The 20,267-nt window shown below is 42.8% G+C and overlaps 1 protein-coding gene across 3 annotated transcripts in view; it reads right to left on the bottom strand.

Moving 5' to 3' along the window:
* virma (vir like m6A methyltransferase associated) overlaps window positions 1-20,267 on the bottom strand; it is a 104,780-nt gene that overhangs the window by 50,239 nt on the left and 34,274 nt on the right. For all 3 annotated transcript variants that reach the window (XM_073026185.1, XM_073026351.1, XM_073026264.1), the window contains exons 8-11: window positions 18,238-19,381; window positions 15,773-16,249; window positions 10,597-10,751; window positions 7,063-7,145 (exon numbers count right to left, since the gene is read on the bottom strand). In XM_073026185.1, the coding sequence (XP_072882286.1) occupies window positions 7,063-7,145; window positions 10,597-10,751; window positions 15,773-16,249; window positions 18,238-19,381 (1,859 nt within the window). The remainder of the gene's footprint in view (window positions 1-7,062; window positions 7,146-10,596; window positions 10,752-15,772; window positions 16,250-18,237; window positions 19,382-20,267) is intronic.

Here is a 20,267-nt window from a genome sequence, read left to right as displayed (position 1 = left end):
AATGATTCCCTTCTCCCTGTTCCTTTCCCAATCTGTACTCAATAGAGAAGTTGTGGTACATATTGATACCAACGACAAAGGCAGAAAAAGGGAGGTGGTCCTGAAAACAGAATACAGGGAGTACGGAATGAAGCTAGGAAGCAAGACCTCAAGAGTAGTACATTCCTCCTTAGAACACCTGGAGAATACAGACGCATACGTAAGGCTCCTTTTCATCGACTACAGCTCTGCCTTTAATATCATCATTCCAAATAAACTGATTCCTAAGCTCCGGAACCTGGGTCTTAGCACTCAGATCTGCAGCTTCCTCACAGACAGGACCCAGGCTGTAAAAATAGAGGACAAGCTCTCCTCTACAATCACTCTGAGCACCAGTGCCCCACAAGGCTGTGTACTCAGCCCCCTGCAGTACTCACTGTACACCCATGATTGTGTAGCCAAGTTTCCATCAAACTCAATATATAAGTTTGCTGATGACACCACAATTGTAGGCCGCATCTTGGGTAATGATGAGTCTGTGTACAGAGAGGAAATTAAAAACCTGGTGGCATGGTGCGAAGACAATAACCTATCCCTCAACGTCAGCAAGACGTAGGAACTGGTTGTTGACTTCAGAAGGAGTAGTGGACCGCATGACCCCAACTACATTGGTGGAACAGGTCAAAAGCTTTAAGTTCCTGGGGTGAATATCACAAATGACCTGACTTGGTCTAACCAAGCAGAGTCCACTGCCAAGAAGGCCCACCAGCGCCTTTACTTCCTGAGAAAGCTGAAGAAATTTGGCCTGTCCCCTAAAACCCTCACTAATTTTTATAGGTTCACCATAGAAAGCATTCTTCTAGGGTGCATCACAACCTGGTATGGAAGTTGTCCTGTCCAAGACCTGAAAAAGCTGCAGAAGACGGTGAACCTAGCCCAGCACATCACACAAACCAATCTTCCATCCTTGGACTCACTTTACACCACATGCTGTCGGAGCAGTGCTGCCAGGATAATCAAGGACAAGACTCACCCAGCCAACACACTTTTTGTCCCACTTCCCTCCGCGAAGCATGAAGACTCGTACGGCCAGATTTGGGAACAGCTTCTTTCCAACTGTGATAAGACTGCAGAATGGATCCTGACCCGGATCTGGGCCGTACCTTCCAAATATCTGGACCCGACTTGCCCTACCGCACTTTCCCTTTTCTATTTTCTAATTATGATTTATAATTTAAATTTTTATTATATTTACTTTGATTTGTATTTCAGGGAGCACGAAGCGCAGAAACAAATATCGCTATGATGATTGTACGCTCTAGTGTCAATTGTTTGGTGACAATAAAGTAAGTAATAGTAATAGTAATATCGGGACTGCTGCCTGTACCACGTGCAGTGAGGATAGGAATAGAATGAAGTGGCAGATAAATGTGTAGCTGAAGAATTGGAGCGGGCACAGGGATTCAGATTTTTGGATAACCTGAGGATCTAACCTGGCCAAACATACTGATGTAGTTATAAAGAAGGCAAGACAGCAGCTAGACTTCATTAGAAGTTTGAAGAGATTTGGCATGTCAACAAATACACTCAAAACTTCTATAGTTGCACCGTTGTATTGTGGAGAGCATTCTGACAGGCTGCATCACCGTCTGGTATGGAGGGGCTACTGCACAGCACCGAAAGAAGCTGCAGAAGGTTGTAGATCTAGTCAGCTCCATCTTGGGTACTAGCCTACAAAGTACCCAGGACATCTTTAGGGAGTGGTGTCCCAAAATTTCTCACTGTTACCATCAGGTAGGAGGTACAGAAGCCTGAAGGCACACACTCAGCGATCCAGGAACAGCTTCTTCCCCTCTGCTATCCGAATCCTAAATGGACACTACCTCACTTTTTTTAAAAATACACAGTATTTCTGCTTTTGCACATTTTTAAATCTATTCAATAAACCTAATTGATTTACTTGTTTGGTAAAGAAGGGAAATGCAATGTTGGCATTTATTTCAAGGGGAACAGTATATAAAAGCAAGGAGATTAGGTTAGTTAGGTGGCATCCGTCGGTCTCAAGAGACCATGGATCTGCGCCTGGAGTTTCCAGGGTGCAGGCCTGGGCAGGGTTGTATGGGAGACCGGCAGTTGCCCAAGCTGCAGGCCTTCCCCTCTCCATGCCACCGATGTTGTCCAAGGGAAGGGCACTAGGACCCATGCAGCTTGGCACCGGTGACATCGCAGAGCAATGTGTTGTTAAGTGCCTTGCTCAAGGACACAAACACGCTGCCTCAGCTGAGGCTCGAACCAGTGACCTTCAGGTTACTAGTCTGATGCCTTGCCCACTAGGCCAAGCGCCAACACACAATGCGCAAGGAGATAATGCTAAGGCTTTATAAGACACTAGCCAGGCTACACTTGGAGTATTGTCAACAGTTTTTGGCCCCATATCTCAGAAAAATGTGATGTCATTGAAGAAAGAGCCCTCCAGAGGAGGTTCATAGGGTTGTTTCCAGACTGAGAGGGGGTTAGCATATGAGGAGTGCTTGGCAGCTTTGGGCCTGTGCTCACTGAAATTTAGAAGAATGCGGAGGGATCTTATTGAAACCTACCGAATGTTGAAAGGACTAGATAAGGTGGATGTGGAGAGATGTTTTCTATGGCGGGGGTTTCAAGATCTAGAGGGCACAGCCTCAAAATTGAAGGGCGACCTTTTTAGAACAGAGGTAAGGAAGGATATTTTTAGCCAGAGAGTAGTGAATCTGTGAAATGCTCTGCACAGACAGTGGTGGAGGCCAAGTCCTTGGGTATATTTAAAGCATAAGTTGATAGCTTACTGACTGGTCAGGGCACCAAAGGTTATGGTGAGAAGAGAGAGTATGGGGATGAGTGGGATCCAGGATCAGCCATGATAGAGTGGTTAAGCACACGCAATGGGCTGAATGGCCTAATTCTGCTCCTATGTCTTATGGTGGGCCACTGCACAGGATCAGAAAATGCTGCAGAGGGTTGTAAAGTCAGCCCGGTCAGTCATGCACACTAACCTCCCCAGCATGGAGGATAACTTGAAAAGGTGATGGCCCAAGAAGGGGTATCCATCCTTAAAGACTCCCATCACCTAGGACATGCCCTCTTCTCATTGCTGCTATCAAGGCCTGAACTTTTGAGATTAAGGCCAACAAGGTTTATTTACAGCAATAGGGACCACAGTCAGGTGAGAAGCTTTTGAAGATGGGATGGAACTTAAGTTCTGTGTGTTCCTGTTAGAGGATAAGATTGACACGAACGGGGACATTGACCCCCTGGCCAGGAAAAAGGAGGCATGGGCACAGTGCCAAGGTAGTGTACTGGTTAGCAAGATGCTACTATAGCTTGGGGCGTCAGAGTTCAATTGCAGCATCCTCTGTATGAAGTTTTGCACCTGTAAGTGTCTAGGTTTTCTCTAGGTGCTCCTGTTTCCTTCCACATTACAAAGACATACAGATTAGTAGGTTAACTAGTCATTGTAAATTGTCCTGTGATTAGGCATTGGTGGGTTGCTGGGCAGTGCGACTGTTTGGGCTGCAAGGGTCTGTTCCACATATATAGATGAAGTGTTGACAGTGGAGTGCAGCGACTGAGGTCATAGATAGAGGGGAGTGGGGCTAACTAGAATATTAATCAGAAGAACTGCCTAATAACAAATAATAAAGGAGGCATGAGTAGGGCACCATGGTAGCATAATGGTTAGTGCAATTTTATTACAGCATGGAGCGTAGTTCAGAGTTCAGTTCCAGTGTTCTCTGTATGAAGTTTGCATTCAGTGCCTCCTCTACTGTGATGTGGACTATCCCCACGAACTCTCCACTTACTTTTCCTAGCTCCATGTCTTTTCCAGGATCTTGCTCATACCCTGCAGCTCCACCAAAGGAGTCCCTTTTGGTTAATGAAAGGTTTTTGTATTTTCCTTAATCTTCTCTGCCAAAGCTATCCTGCTTTGTGATCTCCTGATTTCCTTCTTGAAATCTTTATACTCCTCCAGGGATGTGCTTGATCTCAGCCGCCTGCACCTGACCCATGCCTTCTTTTTCCTGGCCAAGACCTCAATATCCCTCATCATCCATGGTTCCTTGCTCCTGCCAGCCCTACCCTTCACACAAACAGGAACATATTAGTTCTTCAGCTCTATCTTATCTTTAAAAGCCTCCCACTTGCCTGTGGTCCCTATTGCTATGAATAAATAACTCCAATCAACCCCTTCAACTCTGCCATGGATGGTCGCAAGCCCGGCTGTGGGAGGGGGGGGGGGGGGCTAACAACCCCAGTGCTATGGAAATATCAACAGAAGCTGCAAAGATCTCGTTCCTGAGAAAGATTTTCACCCTAAAGATGTGTGAAGTTGCATGATGCAAACAAAAGCCACGAGGCCGATCAACCACCTAACAGCCCAGAACAAAAGATTCTGGAGAGCTGCTGTCAGCAACCTCCGCCCCAATAAGGGTGATGGGCTTAAGAAGAGGAATCAACCTCTTCATATTACTGTCTCCTACTGCCATGGTTAGAACATGAACCTGTGGATCAGTTCTGTCCCTTTCCATAATCAGTTTAAAACTAATAGAACCATGGTCATTGGTCCCCTACTGTCACCTCAGTGATTTGCCCCACCCTATTGCCCAAGAGCTGGTCAAGTCATAGAGCAGTACAGCACAGAAACAGGCCAATCGACCTACCTAGGCCATGCCAAACTTGTATTGTGTCCGATCCCATTGACCCATACCTGCACCATAGCCCTACGTACCGTTCCCATTCATGCACTTATCCAACAGCTTGCTGTCCATATCTAGATAGCTAGGATGCAACATCCATGGTCAACCATGACCAACAGAGGCCTCACTCACTGATCTAAACTTTGACCTCTCCCTATATATTCCCCAAAGGAGGATTTCTGAACATTTTTTTTTATTTATTAAATTTTAGAAATTACAAAGAATAAATGTGATGATAAAATAATAAGAAAAATAATATTAACCCTCCCCCCCTTAACCCTTATCTAAAGAAAGAAAAAAGGAAAGAAGAGAAAGATTGCCTGGATATCGGAGAATCCCCACATGCTCCATGGAGTTCAAAATAATTTTGATATTTATTTTTACTTTCCCCCATTACTTTATAATTTTATCTTCAAAGGACCTATGCATTTAATCCTATCTTTTGTAAGTATGGGAACCAAATTTTCAAAAATATATCATATTCATTTCTTAGATTGTACGTAATTTTTTCAAGTGGAATACAACTATGTATTTCATTATTCCAACGATCCATAGTTAAATATAAATCAGATTTCCAAGTAACTGCGATAACTTTTTTGGCTACTGCCAATGCAATTTTTATAAATTTTTTCTGATACTTATTCAATTTAAGTTTCAGTATTGTCCCTTCAATGTCTCCTAATAAAAATAATAGTGGACTATGTGGGAGTTGTACTCCAGTAATTTGTTCCAATAAAAGTCTTAAATTTATCCAAAATGGTTGAATTTTAAAACAAGACCAAGTAGAATGTAAAAAAGTACCAATTTCTTGATTACATCGAAAACATTGGTCAGACATATTTGAATTTAATCTATTTATTTTCTGTGGTGTTATATATAATTGATGTAAAAAATTATATTGTATTAATCTAAGTCAAACATTTATTGTATTTCTCATACTATCAGAACATAATCTTGACCAGTTTTTTCCATCAATTTTAACATTCAAATCAGATTCCCATTTTTGTCCTGATTTATGAATTCCTGATTTAATTGTCTGTTTTTGAATCAAATTATACATACAAGATGTAAACTTTTTAATTTTTCCTTTCTGAATTAATATTTCTATTTCACTAGGTTTTGGTATCAACATTGTTTGACCCAGCTTTTCTCGTAAATAAGCTTTTAATTGAAAATAACAGAAAAGAGTGTTATTTGATATTTGATATTTATTGTTTAATTGATCAAACGACATCAATATACCTCCTTCAAAACAATCACCTATATATTTAATCCCCTTTTGGAACCAATTATGTAAAAGTTTATTATCCATTGTAAAAGGAATAAGCCTATTTTGAATTAAAGTTCTTTTTGCTAATAAAGATTTCTTTATCTCATCGTCCATATTTACCTTATTCCATAAATCAATCAAGTGTCTTAATATAGGAGATTCTTTTTTTTCCCGTATCCATTTGGATTCCCATCTTTAAAAGAATTCCACCCCATCTAAGCCCCAGTATGGCTGTCCCAGTCTAAGTTAGGAAAGTTAAAATCTCCATGACAGCCCAAAAGATGATCACATCACTTTAACCACCTCTCTAATTGTTGCAATTTATTCGGTATTGTTATTGTTTTACCTTGTACTCTCAATGAACAGTGTAATGAACTGACCTGTGTGAACAGTATACAAGACAAGCTTTTCACTGTACCTCAGTATATAAGGCCCTCCCTCCATTGGTCAGGGTCGAACTTGGACGTTGCATCCTAGCCTTTCATGTTGCATATGCAAGCCAGGCCAGTATGATGTGGAGAGCAAGCCCATATCACAGACCCTCCCTCTCCACATAGCTGATGAATCCAAAGGAACAGCAAAGCCCAATACAGTTTGGCATCAGTGGATCGTACAAATTGCCAGTCCACATTGAACTCAACATAAGCCTGCTTTAAGGACTCCAGCTCCAGAGTTTTCCCTCAGGGTTTACTCCCAAAGCTTTCCCCATGAGTGGGTATAACCGCAAGGCAGCGGAGGTTTGAGATCAGAGATTTCCTTTGATTAGATGAGCAGCCAACCATGGCTAACAAGCATCATCTGCCCAAAACGACAGGTTTTAAGGCACCAGTAACCTGCCATTGCCACTTATGTCAGTAGAAATGATCCCACTGGGCTTAGTAACTGAGCCACACGTGAAGGCCAGGAGATGGACTTCCCAAAGTCTATTCGAGATGCATTCCATAGGGAGTATTTACCTCAGTGCACGTGACAATAACAAACCAGTGTCAATGATTAACAGATAAATAAGCAAAGTAATCATGAAATTTAGTGGAAGCACCAATACAATGAGGTATAAAAACAGACACCTAACAAACAACTCACCTGCTTGATATATTCAAGAAGTGTAGGAATACAATTAATTTCAAACTTCAGATTTTTCAGTGGTTCCAGCCATTTACTTAACTCTAAAAATCAAGAGACATTGAATAAGTTAGCAGAGAAAATACATTTCAAGATAGTTTATTTCATTCTTCAGTACACGAGTACAAAGGAGAACAAAATGATTATTACTCCAGATCCGATGCAGTAGAAAGTACAAGAATAAGCATAAAGAACACAATTGAAGAAACATAAATTCAATATAAACATAAAGCAATCCTATAAAACACAACATATACTCAGTGGCCACTTTATTGGGTACACCTGCTTGTTACTGCAAATATCTAATCAGCCAATCATGTGGCAGCAACTCTATGCATAAAAGCACGCAGACATGGTCAAAAGGTTCAGCTATAGTTCAGAGCAAACATCAGCATGGGGAACAAATGTGATCTAAGTGACTTTGACCATGGAATGATTGTTGGTGCCAGAGTGGTTTGAGTATCTCAGAAACTGATCGCCTGGGATTTTCACACACAAGTCTCCAGAACTTACAAAGAATGGTGTGAGAAACAAAAAAAAACATCCAGAGAGCGGCAGTTCTGTGCACGAAAATGTCCTGTTAATGAGAGAGGTTAGTAGAGAATGGCCAGGCTGGTTCAAGCTGACAAGAAGGTGACAGTAACACAAATAACCACCTGTTACAACACGAGTGAATCTGCAGATGCTGGAAATAAATAAAAACACAAAATGCTGGCAGAACTCAGCAGGCCAGACAGCATCTATGGCAGGAGGTAGTGACGACGTTTCAAGCCAAAACCCTTCATCAGGGTTGAAACTCCTGATGAAGGGTTTTCGTCACTACTTCCTCCCATAGATGCTGTCTGGCCTGCTGAGTTCTGCCAGCATTTTGTGTTTTTACACGTTACAACAGTTGTGTTCAGAAGAGTATCTCTGATTGCATACATGTTGAACCTTGAAGCGGACGGGTTATAGTAGCAGAAGACCACAAACATACACTCAGTGGCTACTTTATTGGGTACAGGAGGTACAGTATCGTCAGGTCATTCCACGACAGCATTATGGCCAGGATCATCAAAAATGGCTGCACCTCTGATTCCTGCCAAGTAACTAACAGTGTCAAGCAGGGCTATGTCCTCGTGCCTACTCTGCTCAGCTTGCTGTTTGCCACGATGCTGCTCTCTGCTCTCTCACAGACTGATGCAGGAATAACAATTTGCTACAGGTCTGATGGACGCTTCTTTGATCTGCAACACCTCAAGGCCAAGACCAGACTTCCACTTTGCAGGCGACTGCACTCTTGCAGCACACAGTGGAAGGAATCTGCAGGACCTCGCTGTGGCAGCAAGAAAATTCGGCCTAACCATCAGCCTACAGAAGACAGAAGTTCTACTTCAGCCCGCGCCCCATATCAACCCTCTGGAACCACAAATTGAGATTTAAGGCTCTCAGCTCAACAACGTTGATGCCTTCACCTACCTGGGAAGCTGCCTCATCTCCTCCTGCAGCCTAGATCGAGAGGTCTCAGAACTGCAAAAGCTGAGGCATCCTTTGGCAGGTTATGAACATGTGCATGGGGAGAATGTGGCATCCAGCAGAAGACCAAGATGGCAGTCTTGTCCTGACATCTCAGCTGTATGGCTATCAAACATGGACCCTATACCACAGTCACATCAAGATGCCTGACCAGTTCCACCTGCAATGCCTTCACAAGATCATGGATATCTCATGGTGAGACAGTCTCCGCCACAGAAATGCTACGAAGGGCTGAGGGCTTTGGCAAAGAGACACTGGTCATGAAGGCTCATTTTCAATGGGTTGGACATGTGGTCTGGATGGAAGACAACCACCTTCCAAAGATGGCATTCTTTTCTGAGCTGGCACAAGGCATCAGAAAGCAGGTAGGCCCCACAAAGCACTATAAGGACTGTGTGAAAGCATCCTTGAAGGCATGCAATATCCCTGTGACTGGTTGGGAGGCCCTGGCGAATGACTGCAATGCCTGGTGCCTGGCAGTCTACAAAGGCACCAGCACATTTGAAGAGCAGCGGTTGAAAGACCTTGATCAAAAGTGCCAGGGCCACAAGGAGAGACAACCTAACCCTCCAATGGCTGTAATGTGCCTGAGCTGCTGACGCATCTGTGCTTCCCAGTTCATCAGAGTCATCACTGACATTATCATCGTTCCTGATGGGCTTCCAGGAAGAAGATCTATATGAAGTGACACTTGGTGATATAGCGATGGTGGGGTGGGTTAATGAATGGAGATGTTGATCAGTCTGATGACTTGGGGGCCATTAGCTAATTTAGCAGTTAATTTGCTAATTTGGTCATTTATCAGCTATTGAAGGATTTCTGTAATGTATTTCATATTCTGAAAGTTGAATTTAAAATTTCCAAATGTATTACAAATTTTTAAGTTAAATATTTATACTTGGATGCAGTACATATAACTGTTTTGAATTGTAGATTTTCGAATTTCTTCTTTCTGAGAAGGGTGAAGGAAGCTGGAATATATACATTTATACTCACATCAATCTACTAATGTAGAGCATCTACAGAGCATCCTAACATGTTGCATCACTGTGTTGTACAGAAACTGCACTGATGGACAGGAAGGCTCTACAACAGGTAGTCTAAACTGCCCAACGCATCACCAGCACCAGCCTACCGGCCATCGAGGAGATACAGACCGAAAAGTGCGAGAAAAGGACCAGTAACATCATGAAGGATCCCACCCACTCTGCTCATGGACTGTTTGTCCCACTCCCGTCAGGGATGAGGCTACTCATACTCACATTAGGACCACCAGACTCAAAAACAGTTACTCCCCCCAAGCAGTTAGGCAGATCAACACTTCCACCCACTAACCCACCCCTCCATACCCCCAACCACCGCTACTTTATCATTTCCTGTCAATCACCTTATGTACAGACACACCTGTACCTGCTGTCACTTTATAGACATAGACATATTTTCAATCTAATGTATATAAGCTATTTTATGTATACATCGGGTCATAGTTAGAGAAGCGCAGAAAAGTACAGTTCGGAAACGGACCATTCAACCCATTTTGTCTGTGCTGAACCATTTAACTTGCCTATTCCCATTGACCTACACCCTGACCACAGTCCTTCATAGTCCTCCCATCCATGTACCTATTTATTTATATATATTGCTTTTTAATTATTACTGTGTTCTTTATCTTATTGTGATTTTTAGAGCTGCATTGGATCCGAAGTAACAATTATTTAACTCTCTTTTACAGGTGTGTACAGGAAAGAACTTTAAGCAATCTTGAACAATCTTAAAAAATATTGAATCTGCTTTAATCCCCTTATGAATGTTAAGCACAACTTGTACTTAAATACTTGGGAGGTAAGTGACTTTCCTGTATTCACCCAATATCTATAAATGAGCTAAGTACTTTGACAGCATCATAAATAAAGGATGAACCCACATTTAATCATTCCATGTAGACAGAGTGTGAAAAGAAAATGATTAATGTGACCTTACCCTGTAGTTTGGGGTTGGTGTCATCAGCTTTGCAGAGTCTCAGAAGTCCAGCAGAATGCTGTTCCAACATTTGTCCATCGTGGATAGACTGCACTGTTAGCAGAATAAGCATGCATGCATAATTGCATGCAACAGATTTTCTGGACTTTGTGTCCCTGGAATTTTAAATAAATGGAATGTATCATTTATCTTAAACACAAGAGGTTCTGCAGATACTGAACCTATAGTAAAATCTATAGTGAATAGATTTTAAAAATTGTGCAAGAACAGAAATAGTACATATTTAAAAAATGAGGTAGTGTTCACGAGTTCAATGTCCATTTAGTAATCGGATGACAGAGGGGAAGAAGCTGTCCCTGAATCACTGAGTGTGTGCCTTCAAGCTTCTGCACCTCCTACCTGATGATAACAGTGAGAAAAGGGCATGCCCTGGGCGCTGGAGGTCCTTAATAATGGACGCTGCCTTTCTAAGGCACAATTCCTTGAAGATTTCCTGGGTACTTTGTAGGCTAGTACCCAGGATGGAGCTGACTAAATTTACGAGCCTCTGCAGCTTCTTTCTGTCCTGTGCAGTAGCCACCCCCCCCCCCCACCCCACCTCCATACCAGATAGTGATGCAGCCTGTTAGAATGTTCTCCCCAATACATCTACAGAAGTTTTGAGTGTTTTTGTTGACATACCAAAACTCTTCAGACTCCTAATGAAGTATAGTCACTGTTTTGCCTTCCTTATATGCATCAATATGTTGGGACCAGATTGGGTTCTCAGAGACCTTGACACCCAAGAACTTGAATCTGCTCACTCTCTACACTTCTGATCCCTCTAAGAGCATTGGTATGTGTTCCTTCGTCTTACTTTTCCGGAAGTCCACAATCAGCTCTTTCGTCTTACTGACGTTAAGTGCCAGGTTGTTGCTGCGACACCAATCCACTAGTTGGCATACCTCACTCCTTGAGCCTCATCTCCATCTGAGATTCTACTAGCAATGGTTGTATCATCAGCAAATTTATAGATGATGATATATGAGCTATAGCTAGCCATACAGTTATGTGTATATAGAGAGTAGAGCAGCGGGCTAAGCCTGAGGTGCACCAGTGTTGATCGTCAGCGAGGAGGAGATGTTATCACCATTCTGCACAGACTGTGGTCTTCTGGTTAGGGAGTCAAGGATCCAATTGCAGAGGGAGGTACAGAGGCCCAGGTTTTGTAACTTACCAATCAGGATTGTGGGAATGATGATATTAAATGCTGAGCTATATTCAATGAATAGCACCCTGGTTCAACACAGGTTGCTTGTATTGTCCAGCTAGTCTAAGCTATTGAGATTATGTCTGCCGTTGACCTATTGTGACGATAGGCAAGTTGCAATGGGTAGGTGAAGGAGGACTAGCTGAAAGTGTGATAGGTGAAGCCAGATGAGGGGGAAGATGGATGGGTGGAGGAGGGGGATGATCTAAGAAGCTGGGAGGTGATAAATAGAAAAGGTAAAGGTCTGGAGAAGAAGGAATCTGATAGGAGTAGAGTGTGGATCATGGGAGACAGGGAAATGGGGGCACCTGCGGGAGGTGATACGCAGGTTAGGAAAAAAAAGGTTAGGAAGCCACAACGGGGAATAGAAGAGGGAAGGGGGAGGAAAAAAATTTACCAAAAGGAGAATTCATTATTCATGCCATCAGGTTGGAGGCTACCTAGACAGAATATCAAGTTAGTAAAATGAGTAGGTGGCAAAAAGTCAGAGGAAAATCCGGAATTCCAAAAGTTAGGGATAATGTGGCTTAAGACCTTAAGATCTAGGAACAGAATTAGGACATCTAGCCCATGGAGTCTGCTCTGGCATTCGATCATGGCTGATTTATGTTCTCTCAAAAATCTATCATTCTTAAGGATGTTCCTCTAGAACAGAGATGCAGAGAAATATCTTCAGTCAGTGGGTGGTGAATCTGTGGAATTCATTGCCACAGACGGCTGTGGAGGCCAAGTTATTAGGTATATTTAATTCAGAGATTGGTAGATTCTTGATTAGTAAGGACATGGGGGATATGGAGAGAACAGGAGAATAGGGTTGAGAGGGAAAATAAACAAAAATAATAGCTCATTTATAGAGCACTTTCCATACAGATGATGTATTTCAAAGTGCTTTACAATGGGATAAAGTGCAAACATGAAAATAAAATAAAAATTTAAAATAAACATGAAAATAAAAGACAGAAAGATGAAATGGAAAGAAAGATGCAAGCTAAAAGCAAGGTTAAAAGCAAGGACCGAGGGTCTAGTGAGATGGAGGAACTGAGGAAAATACATGTTAGTAGGGAAGTGGTGTTAGGTAAATTTAAGGAATTAAAGGCAGATAAATCCCCAGGGCCAGATGGTCTGCATCCCAGAGTGCTTAAGGAAGTAGCTCAAGAAATAGTGGATGCATTAGTGATAATTTTTCAAAACTCCTTAGATTCTGGATTAGTTCCTGAGGATTGGAGGGTGGCTAATGTAACCCCACTTTTTAAAAAAGGAGGGAGAGAGAAACCGGGGAATTATAGACCAGTTAGTTTGACATCGGTGGTGGGGAAAATGCTAGAGTCAGTTATCAAAGATGTGATAACAACACATTTGGAAAGAGGTGAAATCATCGGACAAAGTCAGCATGGATTTGTGAAAGGAAAATCATGTCTGACGAATCTTATAGAATTTTTGAAGATGTAACTAGTAGAGTGGATGGGGGAGAGCCAGTGGATGTGGTATATTTAGATTTTCAAAAGGCTTTTGACAAGGTCCCACACAGGAGATTAGTGTGCAAACTTAAAGCACACGATATTGGGGGTATGGTATTGATGTGGATAGAGAATTGGTTGGCAGACAGGAAGCAAAGAGTGGGAGTAAACGAGACCTTTTCAGAATGGCAGGCAGTGACTAGTGGGGTACCGCAAGGCTCAGTCCTGGGACCCCAGTTGTTTACAATATATATTAATGATTTAGACAAGGGAATTAAATGCAGCATCTCCAAGTTTGCGGATGACACGAAGCTGGGCGGCGATGTTAGCTGTGAGGAGGATGCTAAGAGGATGCAGGGTGACTTGGATAGGTTAGGTGAGTGGGCAAATTCATGGCAGATGCAATTTAATGTGGATAAATGTGAGGCTATCCACTTTGGTTACAAGAACAGGAAAACAGATTATTATCTGAACGGTGGCCGATTAGGAAAAGGGGAGATGCAACGAGACCTGGGTGTCATTGTACACCAGTCATTGAAGGTGGGCATGCAGGTACAGCAGGCGGTGACAAAGGCAAATGGTATGTTGGCATTCATAGCAAAAGGATTTGAGTACAGGAGCAGGGAGGTTCTTCTGCAGTTGTACAAGGCCTTGGTGAGACCGCACCTAGAATATTGTGTGCAGTTTTGGTCCCCTAACCTGAGGAAAGACATTCGTGCCATAGAGGGAGTACAGAGAAGGTTCACCAGATTGATTCCTGGGATGACAGGACTTTCATATGAAGAAAGACTGGATCGACTAGGCTTATACTCATTGGAATTTAGAAGACTGAGGGGGGATCTTATTGAAACGTATAAAATTCTAAAGGGATTGGACAGGCTAGATGCAGGAAGATTGTTTCCGATGTTGGGGAAGTCCAGAACGAGGGGTCACAGTTTAAGGATAAAGGGGAAGCCTTTTAGGACCGAGATGAGGAAAAACTTCTTCATACAGAGAGTGGTGAACCTGTGGAATTCTCTGCCATAGGAAACAGTTGAGGCCGGTTCATTGGCTATATTTAAGGGGAAGTTAGATATGGCCCTTGTGGCTAAAGGGATCGGGGGTATGGAGAGAAAGCAGGTACAAGGTTCTGAGTTGGGTGATCAGCCATGATCATACTGAATGGTGGTGCAGGCTCGAAGGGCCGAATGGCCTACTCCTGCACCTATTTTCTATGTTTCTATGTTTCTAAATAAATAGGTTTTGAGCTAGCGTTTAAAAGTGTCAACTGAGTCTGCATCCCTTAGACTTTTAGGTACTCAGTTCCATAGTTTAGGAGCGTAGTTCAAAAAAGCTGACTGGCCAATTACTCTGTGAAGATTATTTAAATCTGGTGGAAGTCGTCCTGAGCGCTTGAGCAGGATTATAAAATAAAAACTATTGTTACATACTTCGATCCGACATGATTGAATGGTGGAGCAGATTCAACGGGCTGAATGACTGAATTCTACTTCTAAAATGTTTTTTTTTAAAATGCTATTCAGTGAGCTTATGATGATCTGCTTTCACCTCTCACCACCCTTTGAGCTTAACTGTAACCATCTCAGCACTCCTTTCCCATTCACCACCCAATCATATGTGGTTCTCCATAACAAATCCTCCCCACCTTCTCAGCTTTAGCCCTGTAAAGCAGGCTTCCTGCTCGATAGGCCAGACTGCGTAGAGCAGGAAGTTAAAAGAACACAAACTTGGCGACCATACTTCTTCTTAAGCTCATCACCTTTACCGAGGCGTAGGCAGCTGAAAGAAGCTCACCCCAGAGTCCTCTCTCCTGGGCCAGTCTTTCAGGGTGTAGCCCATCAAAGATCCTTCCTCTCCCTGCAATGAAGTCTTTGGAGCTTCTGTTGGCATTTCTGTAACTCTGTGTTTTTACCCATGGTTTCACTATCACCTCTTTCCACTCCCTCTCCACCCTCACCGCCCCATCTCCCTATTCTGGCTTCTGCCCTCTTCCTTTCCAATTCTGATGAAGGGCCATAGATTCAACTCCATAGATGCTGTCTAACCTGCTGAGTTTTTCCAGCAGTTTGTGTGTATTGAACGAGAAATAATTTAAACATTGTTATAGACCTAAAAAATAAACTAACTCACCATGGACAGTCCCAAGCTCGGCTGCAAAGGGAAGGGAGGTGTGGTTGGGCATGGGGCTAGCAACCCCATCCTAGTCCCATACTATAGAAATGGCAATAGAAGCTCCAAATAACTCATACCTGAGAGGAAGGTTCTCTGAAGATGGGCTACACCTGGGGACATCTTGATATTGGATAGAGAACACTGGTGAGCTGCTGTTAGCTGTCAATTCCAGTAGGGGAGATGGGCTTAAGAAGAAGAAAAAAGAAACTACAGAAAAAAAGTACCTGCAAAAAGCATTAAAAGCATTCATCGATGGTACAGTCAACAACATAATGATTCATTGAAAAAGATGCCTTACCCCAAGAGTTCTTTGGAATAGTATTCCATTAGTGTAATGAGACTGGAAAGATTTTTATCCAGGTGTAGAACGTGAGACACAGCACTTCTTCCAATCGGATTGAAAGTAATGAGGTAGAGGCTATGAAGAGTTCCCAATACATCCGCACGGTCAGATTCTTCAGTTGCCAAGCCTCGATTCAGATAATCAAACAGTTCAGAAACATACTGTAATGCCTGTAATGAGTACAAGAGCCAGATGGCCAAGGCATCATCATTGCCGCTGTCATCTTGATCCTGATCAGATATCTGAGCCAAAGCATTGATCAGCAGATTGGTTACTTCACACTCTGCACTGAGGAATAAAAGGCCATTCTGTATCTGAATGAGGAACTTAATAAATTCTTTAATGGACTGCAGTAAGCCAGGGTGAGCATTGGTTGCAGGAATAGACAGAAGCAGGGTGAGCGATTCCAGAAAACGACAGCTGTTGAGATACCTAAAAGAAAAACAGATCAATAAACAAAATACTCCAGATTACTAAATCTTGAAATAGTTATAAAACCATAAGATATGGGAGCAGAATTAGGCCATTTGGTCCATCAAGTCTGCTCTGCCATTTTGTCATGGCTGATTCATTTTCCCTCTCAGCCCCAATCTCCTGCATTCTCTCTGCAGCCTTTCATGCCCTGACCAATCAATCTCAGCCCAATGACCTGGCCTCCACAGCTGCCTGTGGCAAACGAATTCCACAGATTCACCACTCTTATCCATCTCTCTGTGATCTGTTCAATTGTCAATGAATATGGAAGACTCACTGATGTGTTTTTGATTTTATTTATTTAGCCCAGTAACAAGCCCTTCTCTCCCAATGAGCCCATGCCACCCAATTACACTCTTGTGACCAATTAACCTACTAACCCGTACATCTTTGGAACGTGAATGGAAACCAGAGCACCCAGAGGAAACCCATGCACTCCTAGAGAAAATGAACAAACTCCTTACAGAGCAGAGTAGGAATTGAACCCAATCTTACAGCTGGTGGTGTAAATCGTTGCACTAACTGCAAGGCTAGAGTGCTGCAAGTGAGATTGGTATTGATAGGCATAATAGTCAAGATAGAAAAGATGAGCAAAAGGGCCTGTTTCAATGCTTTACAACTCTGACTCTGTGATTGGCAAGGGAGCTTAGGATGTCATAGCCAGGGGTGGTAGTGATGATAAGCTCCCACTATCTATTAAAAGTTTCCAATGGCAGGCATCTCAAATAGTCTTTGACAACTATCCAGCCCATGGCCTTCATGTGTGGCTTAGCTACAAAGTCCAGCGGAACTGTTTTTACTGAAAGGAGGGGCAGCATTACAGCACAGTGGTTAGCACGACACTTTACTGTAACAGCCACCCACTGCTGTCTGTGAGGAGTTCCTCCGTTTTCCTTGTAACTGCATGGGTTTCCTCCCAGTGCTTCAGTTTCCTCCCACAACCTGAAGACATACCAGTAGTAGGTTAACTGGTCACCGTAAAATGTCCCATGATTAGGCTAGGGTTAAATTGGGAGTTGCTGGGCTGCCACTCAAAGGGCCAGAAGGGCCTGTTCCGTGCAGCATCTCAATCAATCAATCAATAAATAAAGGGCAATGGTAAGTTACTGGCACCTTAAAACCAGTAGCTTCAGGCAGGTGAGGTTCCTCAGCCTTGGTTGGCAGCTCATCAAAGAGAAGGAAAACTCTGATCTCAAACCTCCGCTGCTACCCATGGGGAAGACTTCAGAAGTAAACCAAGGAAAAATCCAGAACTACAGTCCATAAGGGATTCCTAAGTTGAGTTCAATGTTGACTGGCAACTTCTGCAATGCCACTGGTGTCAATCTGTCTCTGCCGTTCCTTTGAATTCATCAGATATGTGGAGAGGGAGAGCTTGCTTGCTCTCCATATCATTCTGTCCTGGCTTACATATCTAGACAGCTTGGACACAACATCCACATTTGACCCTGACCACCCAACCCTTTTTTTAAAATCCATAAATTTGACTCATTTGAATATTGGAGCACCCAAAGGAAACCAACACGGTCACAGGAGAAAGTAACAAACTCCAAACAAAGACAAAAATTGAACCCCAATCTTAAAGCTGGCACTGTAAAGCAAAGTACTAAATGTTAAGGTACTGTGACATGTGTTGCTTTCATCAAATCAAATCAGTGAAGACTGTACTGGGGACACCCTGCAAGTACCACCACACTTCCAGCACCAACATAAGATGCCCACAGCTTTACTAACCTTAACCCTTACGTCTTGGGACTGTGGGAGGAAACCAGAGCACCAGGAGGAAACCCATACAGTCACGGGGAGAACATACAAACTCCTTACAGACAGCGGGTGAATTAAAGTACTGTAGTTCAAACGGATATTTCACCACACTCTTCTCAAAGGCAATTATCCTGAATAATGACTGATTAAATTAAAATCAAAATACACATTCACAGACTCACCTGAACAAAGCAGGTGCAGGATCATCCCTTTCTGGGGGACCTGTGATTCGAGCTGCTGTAGGAAATGACTTAACAGGTGGTTGTATCATAGAGTAAGGTGCAGCCTCCAACAAGTGCAGAAGTTCATCAAGAATGCTTACAAGTTTTTCCATTTCCACCTCACTAATATTGGAAGCTTCCAACAAATGGTCCAAATCCGTGGGAGTCTCAAGATCCCCTTCGTCGTTATCTTTACTCGTTTTTTCTCGTCCAATATCATGATCTGCCTCGTTTATATTTGATGGGACAGGAGTACTCTCTGCAATGTGGGCTGCCGTCTTTTCGAGATCTGATAATATTTCGTAGAAATGGCATTTCTGAACGATAGCACTGCCAGCAGTCACAACTCTCACGGTCTGGTCAGTCAAAATTAGCTCCATTAATCTTTGATATCCACTCTTTCCTTGCTCGCTTACTTTGGGATTCAAGAATTCTTCCATGCCTTCTGTAATACTAATGACACTGTCCAAAGCTTTGAGTGTGTTTAGCTTCAACGAAGATGACATGTGTTCTGCAAACAGCAGAACAAAGAGTCTATCAATAATACCTGCCTCTGAAAGGGCCGAAACGCCTTCAGAACCACATTCAGCTAAAGATGAAACAAGTTTTGTCCCAGCCTTCAGCTGTCTTACGTTCAAAGCTATGGGCTGTGTTACAGCTGTGGGAAGGCTTAAAGCATCCATAGTACAGTCTACAAGTTGTTTGAGATAGTCCTGGTCACTTTCAAATATCTGAATATAACTCAAACCTTTAACCAGTAAACTCGGTATCTCTTCCAATGCCATTACCCATTTGGCACCTCTATCATCTTTGTAGAGTTCAAGAAGCTCCTTTAACTTAACTGCAGCATCTATATTCCCCACACTTGCCTTCTCTAGATCAAGTTCCTTTAATCTAACCACTTCATTCTCATATTTAGTCCTATAGGGAGGATTAAAGTACAAAAGAGGTCCTATCTCTCGGTCATATGAGTCATACGCCAAGGGAGGCACAGATGTCAGGTCTTCGACAGAATAGTCGAGGTCAAAACCCAGTTTATAATTTTCACGTTCCAGATCTGCAATTCCATCTTCATCACTGGATATTTGTTCATACCCGTCATCTTCTACAAGATAAAAATCAGAAACGATTACACCGTTTTTCAGAATCAGATTTACCATAACTGACATATGCCATGAAATTTGTTATTTTGAAGCAGTACACAAGAACATAAGAAATAGGAGCAGGAGTAGGACATCTAGCCCATCAAGTCTGCTCTGCCATTTAATAAGATATCATGGCTGATCTGGCCATGGACTCATCTCCACCTATCTGCCTTTTCCCCATAACACTTAATCACCCTACTATGCAAAAATCTGTCCAACCTTGTCTTAAATATATCTACTGAAGTAGCCTCCATCACTGCACTGTGGAGGGGTGAGTTAGTGGGTGGAGGTGCTGACAGACTCACTGCTTGGGGAAAGTAGCTGCTTTTGAATGTTGAGGTCCCTGATGGGAGTGAGACAAACAGTTCATAAGCAAGGTAGGTGGAATCTTTCATAATGTTATTGGCCCTTTTCCGGCACCTTTCGTTATATATAAGACCATAAGATATAGCAGCAGAATTAGTCCATTTGGCCTATTGTGTTTGCTCCGCCATTTCATCATGGCTGATCCAATTTTCCTCTCAGCTCCAATCCTTTTGTGTGCTGGCCAATCGAGAATCTAATAAGCTCTGTCTTAAACATACATAAAGACTTGGCTCCACAGCCTTCACCTCATCTTTGTTCTAAAGTATGCCTCTCTATTCTGAGGCTGCATCTTCTGATCTGAGACTCTCCCACCATTGGAAACATCCTCTCCACATCCACTCTATCGAGGCCTTTCACCATTCAGTGATTCCTTGGTGGCGGGTAGGCTGATGCTGATGTTGCATTGGGCAGTTTTCACTACCCATTGTACAGCCTTGCTGGGATAGGTTGCAAAGATGAAATGGCACAAAGATGCTAATT

Source organism: Hemitrygon akajei, chromosome 1 (assembly GCF_048418815.1).
Source record: "Hemitrygon akajei chromosome 1, sHemAka1.3, whole genome shotgun sequence".
In the NCBI taxonomy this organism is placed as follows: Eukaryota; Metazoa; Chordata; class Chondrichthyes; order Myliobatiformes; family Dasyatidae; genus Hemitrygon; species Hemitrygon akajei.
Note: the sequence above shows the minus strand (reverse complement) of the source record. Positions and strands in the feature narration are given on the sequence as shown.